The sequence below is a fragment of the Dendroctonus ponderosae genome, unplaced genomic scaffold, assembly GCF_020466585.1.
Source record: "Dendroctonus ponderosae isolate FM_Combo_2020 unplaced genomic scaffold, Dpon_F_20191213v2 Dpon_F_20191213_9, whole genome shotgun sequence".
NCBI classification, from domain to species: domain Eukaryota; kingdom Metazoa; phylum Arthropoda; class Insecta; order Coleoptera; family Curculionidae; genus Dendroctonus; species Dendroctonus ponderosae.
This window is the reverse complement of record NW_026019116.1, coordinates 7,665,586-7,674,146: the sequence shown is the minus strand read 5'-3', so window position 1 is coordinate 7,674,146 and position 8,561 is coordinate 7,665,586. Positions and strand designations below refer to the sequence as shown.

General features: G+C 38.5%; 1 protein-coding gene and 1 long non-coding RNA gene across 2 annotated transcripts in view; one reads left to right on the top strand and one right to left on the bottom strand.

The window, feature by feature from the left end:
• Window positions 1-705, top strand: part of LOC125505616 — a 1,442-nt gene extending 737 nt beyond the window's left edge. The window contains exon 2 of the long non-coding RNA XR_007282278.1: window positions 623-705. This is a non-coding gene — a long non-coding RNA (uncharacterized LOC125505616). The remainder of the gene's footprint in view (window positions 1-622) is intronic.
• Window positions 1-3,655, bottom strand: part of LOC109539387 (heat shock 70 kDa protein cognate 4) — a 5,845-nt gene extending 2,190 nt beyond the window's left edge. Inside the window, exons 1-5 of the mRNA XM_019907105.2 lie at window positions 3,448-3,655; window positions 3,231-3,389; window positions 1,963-2,073; window positions 1,611-1,889; window positions 1,219-1,548 (exon numbers count right to left, since the gene is read on the bottom strand). Of these exons, the coding sequence (XP_019762664.2) occupies window positions 1,219-1,548; window positions 1,611-1,889; window positions 1,963-2,073; window positions 3,231-3,389; window positions 3,448-3,595 (1,027 nt within the window). The 5' untranslated portion in view covers window positions 3,596-3,655. The remainder of the gene's footprint in view (window positions 1-1,218; window positions 1,549-1,610; window positions 1,890-1,962; window positions 2,074-3,230; window positions 3,390-3,447) is intronic.
• Between the last annotated feature and the right edge of the window lie 4,906 nt (window positions 3,656-8,561).

Genomic DNA, 8,561 nt, shown 5'->3' with positions numbered 1-8,561 from the left:
CATAGAGAAGTACCTAGTGCTGGCTGTAGACGTACAACAGTACTTTAGTAAGTTTTTGAGTCATTTGAGTAATGATGTTAGGGACGGGTACTGGCTGCGGATGTCCCGCATTACCTGGGCTCTGGACCCATTGTGAGAGAGAACGCTAGTAGGCGGGAACTGGCTGTGGATGACCCGCAGTACCTAGTGGCCAATTAAGACACTGTTTATCATGATAAATGCCAGTGACTAGTAAGGTTTTTCCTGAGCAGGTATTTCACGCGCAGTACCCTTAATACCTCTTAACAACTCAGGATTAGCAGGGCTTTTCTTGGGGAGGTGTTTCGTGCGCCGCACCCTTAATACCTCTTAACAACCCAAGTTTAGCCGTGGCAGGATGCAACTTCGGTTGTAGTTTTGCGGGGTTCAGAGGTAGATTGACAATACTCCGATAGAGTAAAGTTACTACTGTAAATTAAGTTATAGGTAGATAACTGTTGACTCCAAGTGATGCACTCTAGGTGAGTCGCTCCTTGTTTGAGACACGTTTGGCGCCTGATTCTGACATGTTTTAATGATTCTCATAATAAATCTAATTCTTGTTGAACTGGTTACTCAATTACTTTTTCTAAATTGATTTCAGATGTATTCTCTCGATCGACCACCTGACGAACTGCCATTACACCTTGTCTACCGTTTGGGAGTGTAAATATATGTTTTATAGTAGTTGATGTTTACTTGTTCTAAGTATAAACGAACCCCAATACACAAATAAGGGCAGAACGCTGTCTTAGTAGTCCCATTGCAGGCCTTTGGGGCCTTCATATTGTTGCATCAAAATATTATTGAAGACTTTGAGACCATCAAATTTTAAAGCTCGCATAGGCAATGAAAGAGTTTAAGGTGTAAAACTACGATTCAATGAAGAGGTGCTGTACTAAAAAACCGATGAGAGGGCAAAAACAAAAGCCCAATAAGCCAAGGCGAAGAAGTGGATGAAGCTTGGGAGAAACTGAAACGGAACATTATAGAAGCTGCAACAGAAGCGCTTGGCACCCGAACTATGAAGCAATAAAAACGGAGTCAACGAACGATGTATCAAAAAGGGCAGGCTTATCTAAAATACCTCGCAACTATTGTACTATTCAAGTTCGTCACAACGGAAAAAGTCTAAAAATCAGGATATCGAAGAATGAATTAACTGAACTTCGCACTATTAAGCTGAAATGATCCACTCACCACCAACTAGCACCACATCGTTAATCTGGTCCTTTCTCAGTCGAGCATCTCTCAGCGCCTTCTCAACAGGAGCAAGCGTGGATGAGAAAATATCCGAATTGATTTCTTCAAACTTAGCTCTGGTAATGTTGGAGTAAAAATCATTCCCATCGGCTAGAGAATCGATTTCTATTGATGCTTGCGTCGATGTGGACAGGGTTCGCTTCGCCCTTTCGCAAGCTGTCTGGAGCCTTCGCAGAGCCCGTTTATTTCCGGACAGATCCGATTTGAACTTCTTTTTGTACTCTTCCTTGAAATAGTGTACTAGCCGATTGTCAATATCTTCACCTCCTATTGGATGTCCCGTGGTATCAAAAAATTAATTCAGAACAATCAGTCGAAAACAGCCACACCTAGATGGGTGTCTCCTGCGGTTGCTTGCACCTCGAATATGCCTGCGGAAATCTGCAATATGGACACGTCGAAGGTGCCACCACCGAAATCAAAAATCAGCACATAGCGGTCGTTTTGGCTCTTCTTGTCTAAGCCATATGCAACAGCGGCTGCAGTGGGCTCGTTTATAATTCGTTGAACATCCAAACCTGCAATGGTTCCTGCGTCCTTCGTGGCTTGTCTTTGAGAGTCATTGAAATACGCTGGTACGGTGACGACCGCTTTTGATACATGACACCCTAATAAAGATGCAACATGTTTTCGGTCCTCTAAATGACCAGAAATTTAGTTATGTGAAACAATTAATGCTACCGAGATATGCTTCAGCAGTTTCTTTCATTTTCGTCAGAACCATGGCAGATATTTCCTCCGGGAAAAACAATTTTGTTTCTCCTTTGTATTTAACTTTGACCTTTGGTTTTCCTGCAAAACAAAAGTTATAGTTTTGCTTCCCTGGCGATTATAACCGATTTTTGTTGGAAGTTTCTGTTTCCACCACGAGTTTGTCTCGACTTTGTGCTGGGTTTATATGGACTAATGATATTTTTTCTAATTTCATAGACAACAAAACACTGAATTTCTACTACATGACCCCCCCCCTGACTTGAAAGCTGGATTCCGCCCTTGACCTAAACTAACTCTGTGGCTTAAATGGTTCTTGCAAAACGTCGAAAAAGACGGCGTCATTTTGGGACTATTTCGCTATCAAAAAAACGAGCAAACTAACTTCGTCCTGGAAATTTGGACTTTTTTGAGAAAACTGCAAACCGTTCCTAACGAAACCTATACGTCCTAAAAGCCCCAATTTATGCTCTAACCAGTGGTGTAAAACTGAACGCCCGAGCTGAATTTCTCCCCGAGAAATTAGCAAAAACGTGCCGAGAAACATGATTTTTGTACCTAATCTTGTACCAAAATGTGTGATACTCAAATTCTCTTTCTTGTGTGCAAACTACCGCCATTGTCACACTGGCGTTTCTTTGCGTGAATAGGGCTTTAAATTATCTTTCCAATGATAGCAAAACGAGCTCTGTCGCTCAAATGGTTCTTGAGAAACGTCGAAAAAGACGGCGACATTTTGAGACGATTTTGCTATCAAAAAAACGAGCAAACTAACTTCGTCCTGAAAATTCGGACTTTTTTGAGAAAACTGCAAACCGTATCTAACGAAACCTATACGTCCTAAAAGCCCCAATTTATGCTCTAACCAGTGGTGTAAAATTGAGCTCCCGAGCTGAATTTCTCCCCGAGAAATGAGCAAAAACGTGACGAGAAACATGAATTTTTGACCTAATCTTGTACCTAAATGCGTAATACTCAAATTTTCTTTCTTGTGTGAAAACCACACCCATTTTCTCACTCGCGTTTCTTTGCGTGAATAGGGCTTTAAATTATCTTTTCAATGCTAGCAAAACGAGCTCTGTGGCTCAAACGGTTCTTGAGAAACGTCGAAAAAGACGGCGTCATTTTGAGACGATTTTGCTATCAAAAAACCGAGCAAACTAACATCGTTCTGGAAATTTGAATGGCCCCCTCCTTGTGCTGTATTTGCTGTTTTCGTATTGTATGTACAGTTGTACCTTTATCATTGATAACTTCAAATGGCCAGCTTCTCATGTCCTGTTGCACAGTGGCATCGTCAAATTTTCGTCCGATCAACCTTTTGATTCCGTAGACCGTATTTGTGGGATTCATAGCGGCCTGGCCTTTAGCGCTGTCTCCGATAAGGCGCTCAGTATCTATCGATTTATACTGCAGAATAGAACTGAGAAAATTTTTGCACAATAAAGCTGTTACCTGTAAAAGCCACATAACTAGGGGTTGTACGATTTCCCTCGTCGTTTGCAATAATGTCAATAACGCCGTTCTGGAAGACTCCAACCACTGAGTAGGTAGTTCCAAGATCGATACCCACTGACAAATTTTTTTCCACATACGAAGCCATCACTTGCGGTGATTTATGAACAAAAAATTTTTATGAACATGAGTTGAAAGCTGGCAAAATTGAAACCTTGAAGTGCCAGACCAATTGACAGATACCAGTTGATTTATAAGGCGCATGATGTTTGGGACTCTCATACAAAATGTGTTCCTCAGAACAACCAGATCAAGCTAAAATAGCAGTCAACGTCTTGCCACTCTGCTTTTGATATTCACCTCAGACGCATCATCCACAACTCGCAGGTATCCATGATGTTCCAATCAAGCAGAAGTATATCAGCCTGAGATTTAGGATCAACCGTTTGGAGAATCATCGGGGATCCTGGCCATTTTCACACTCAGAAGTTGATCCCCAACCTGTTCAACACCATGTTTTGCGCCCTAGACATAGAAACTTCACTATATTCAGATGTGAAGATAGTGAAGCTAGTGATTCATTCAGATGTGAAGATAGTGATTCAGATTGAATATGTGGCTTGATAGAAAGCAGCCACTATATTCAATAACCAGGAAATATCTTTGTGTGTGTCCCAAAACCTTCACTTGATTCTGACTTCGTTAACAGATTATGTATCCCTAACCAACCATTTGATCATGAACAACCAACATGAAGACTTCACGGATTTCCCAAGATACACAAATAAAATACACCAATGAGACCTCTGGAATCTTTCATCAACACTCCTGCATCGATTGTGGCAAGAAAAATTTGATAGGGAACAATGCCAGATTTCTTTCTGCTCTGTTCTGAGTCTAGTTCTGATGCAAGAGAACAGCATTAAGACTCAGTGCGGCAATATTGAACTCATTTTGTACAACCCAAATTTACACTTAAACCTAATCAACTTGAGCCGAGACCAAGTTTGGAGCGTCAGTTGCTCCAAGTCCTCTCAGTCCAGATTCTTTATGATAGCGTCGATAATTTTCGATGGCATATTAGAAATGGATATTAGATAATTTTAAAGAGTCGAATAAACGTCGACAGCAAAGTTATAACCGACAAGATGTGGAAGTCGTTTTTCTGCGTTCAACTAACTGTAAGCAAGGGATTGCTTAAACTCCGCGGGGGATAAAAATACCTTCCGACTTCGAATAAAGTTCGAAATGCCTGTTTCCTCTGGAGAATTTTTAAAATTGGCTCGGGGATATCTGTTCCAGTCACAGTTGTTGACCGTTCTGGATTATTTGCTTTCCCATGCCATGTTCGTATTACTGCCATGTCGGGAGAAGACACGATTCGAAATTTCAAAGCCAAGACGTGCATGAGAAACTACCATTTGGTAGGCAAATATTTGTCTCGATTTATTTTATATTTGTTTCAATTACGCCAGGAAAGAGAGCTGGGTGTGGGACATACTGCTTGCAGTTAAAAACTGTTTTCATAACAAAGTTATTAATCAAAAATAGATTGTTTTAAGTAAAAGTTCGTTAGTACTGCTTGCGTGCAAAAAACCAAGTAAAAATTGTTCTTATCAATTCGGAACATGGTCAGCCTGGGAAAAACGCACAGTATAAACAAGAGCCAACATTATTTGATCAGCTGAAAATGAAAATTGAATATCGGACACTTAGGTGCAAGATTTTGCAAAAATTTCATGTTTCCCGTCCCGTTTTTGCTCATTTCTCGGAAGCAGACTGAGCAAGAACGCTCATTCTTACAGAATTCTAGAAACAACTAAATGACCTTTCCATAAAGTGAACCATCGGTACGGAAATGTTGGCAGTTTTCTCAAAAAAGGCACGATTTCAAGACGTTTTAGTTTTGCGTGCTTTTTCTCTGACACGCAAAATCGATTCATACATTACGCTGCTTTTTTCGAAGTTTCTCAGGCCCCATTTGAGCCACAGACTTCGTTTTGGCATCGTTGGATAGAGAATTGAAAAGTCGATTCAGTCGTAACAACGTGAGTGAGAAAGTTCGAGTAGTTTTGACTCAGAAAGCGAAATTTGAATATGAGACATTTAGGTGCAAGATTATGCCAAAATTCCATGTTTTCCTTCCCATTTTTGCTCATTTCTCGGAGGCGAAATGAGCAAAAACGCTCATTTGTACATCATTCTAGAGAGAAATAAATGGCCTTTTTAACAAGTGACCCATCGATAAGGCAATGTTGGCAGTTTTCTCAAAAAATGCTTGAATTCAAGAAGTTTTAGATTTGCGTGGTTTTTTTTTGAGTTGCAAAATTCACTTGAACATGACGCTGCTTTTTTCGAAGTTTCTCAAGAACCATTCGAGGCACAGAATTCGTTTTGGCATCGTTGGATAGAGAATTGAAAAGTCGATTCAGTCGTAACAACGTGAGTGAGAAAATTCGAGTAGTTTTGACCCAGAAAGCAAAGTTTGAATATCATACATCGAGACCATGCAAACTCCGTTGCCAAACCAAAATTGTTGCCGTTATGCTATGGATTCTAAAACTGTTGCACTATACATATAACTACATAGTGGACCAGTCTTCAAAAGCGCTGTTGTTTTACATTTTTATTGCAGTCTAGACGGGGAAGCCATTCGAAAATTGGAATAAGAAGTGCTGAAATGCATTTTCTGCTGTTCTCTTTTCCTCTTTGCAGGCAAATTCGCGCCGTTTGGAACGATTCAGGCAAATTGTTTAATAACCGGAAAAACGTCTAGTGTATTCCTAGATTAAAATTATTGAACGAAGGTGTGCCTAAGCCTGCAAAGTGCCCTGTTTAGTTCTCTGAGTGTAAAAATATTTTACCCTATCGAACCCTTTAAAATACAGCAAATTTATCGCACATTCAGAAACAGAGAACTGCATCAATACTTGTCCATTTTTCTTTCCCCAAACCACGTCAACATTTTTATTTGGCTGCTCTTTTTTGAAAACTGCTGAATTCGAGTATTCGGTTGGCCATCGTTTATCAATCGACGTCTGCCAGTAGCATCAGTGAATCACGTTAGTTTTCTTAACTACCTTATACATACAAGCCTTCAAGTTCTGAGCAAAAATAATGACTCAAAGTATCATCTCAAATCAGATAATATAAGGTTTGCGCGTATAATTGACCCTTCAGGAAACCAAATAATTTTCACTTCATTTATGATGATACTCAATATTTTTCCTGGTCTTTTAACATAAAATATATACCTACAGTTATTTTTTCCTTTTAAATCTATTTCCATGCAATGTTGCTCACATTTTCAAAGGAAAGTACATGTTTTGATATGTACGGTAAATGTATTTGGTATTTTTTTCCGGTGTAATTATGAAACTGTTACTGTTTGTTCTATACATACATATAAAAGCCTGATTGTATGTGATTTATCATCGTTTCGAGAGCATTTGAAACACATTATATCCTTGCTTAGTGTCGAAGCTTCAATCCATCATTCCGCTCTTCTCTGGGGTTCGTTTGTCTTCATCTGTTTCCAATTTAGCAAATTTAAGTCAATAGCGGAGAATAATTTGTTAAAAAACAATCTTGTGCACTAATTGGTTGAATTTAGTGCTATTTGCTGGAGCATCAGTAGAAATATTTATATATTGCGTGATTTTCATGTAAGAATGGCCGTTCGCGCTTTAATCAGCCACATCGGCAAAATTTCATAGATGCAAAGAAAACGATGGACGAGATTATTCATTATAGGGGGTGGTCCATTTAACTTGTGAAAGTGAATGTACGTAAAGAAAATTGAGCTTTCAAAATGCATCCCACCGAAAGACACGACCATTTATACGCTTTTAAGGAGAAAATACGTTCGCGCTTATAAATAGCAAGGTAGTAAATAAGCCTTAGTCGAAGTGAAAGGTGTGGAAAACATAAAGGCGCTTCCACGTATAAAAGCTGTTATATAAATTCCGCGAAAAGAAAACCGTTCTAACGAAAAATTGCCTTGGTGCAGAAATGGGAAATGTCACTACAAGTTGATTTGTGCGAAATATGCATAAACAGTGGGATTTATGGGCTCTTATTTGTTATTTAAATCTCCCTTTTCACAGGTTGAGTTGGAATTTAAATATTTTTTGACCGATAAATGCGATAAATTTTCTGTGTGGTTCAGAACAAATAACACAAAATTTGGGACAATTAAGTCAGAAAAATTAATAAAACACTACATTACAATGAATGTCAATTATTGGGTCAATTATCGAGAAGACACCGAGAACAGGGCGAGTTTCTGGAATCTTTCGAATCCCAAAAACGTAATTAGTGCAAGAAATGCGCTCTGCATAACGAAAATATTTAAATATGAGGGTTTCACATAAATAGCCCAAATAATGTTCTATTTTACGCTTAAGCCTAGCCCACTTTCCTAACTTTCGCTCATTCTCGCTCAAAACCCATTGAAACATCAATACAACTTGCTAACATAAATAAAAAAGTCCTCCAAAATCAGGGGCGTTTCGAAAATATTACTTTCCATTGCATCCAGAAAACACCGAACAAAAAATCAAACAACATGAACAAACAAAAATTACAACTGGAGCTAAAAGCAAAATAAATGAAGCAAATTGTTCTAAAAATGTAGATTTAATTGCTTCTTAAAATTTATACGAAAAAGAAGGAAGGCAATTTTCGACAAAAATAGGCGATTCTCTCTCATATTTTTAGCGTCTATCCTAAGACTAATAGAGGAAGCGGCAGCTTTGGTGTCAAAGAAGATTTAGACGACAATATAATTTCAAGGCGAATTGAGAAACCATCACGTGTAAAATATTTTTGTGCACTTATATGAATATGCATACAAATATGTTTTCTTCAAGTGCGGTTAAATTGATTAAAAAGTGTTTTTATTCGAATGAATCAAAAAGTGCCATTTTGCGAACAGAAGCGATGATAAAAAAGAAGCACAGTGTGCGACAAAGTAAATGTGACACTTTGAACTTGCCACTGTCATTATATATTTTTTAATATTTTTATTTAAAAATAACCGAAATGCTTTTTTAAGGAATTACGTAGGTTTATCAACAACTATTGATCCTATTTTCAAGTTTACTTACAATTTG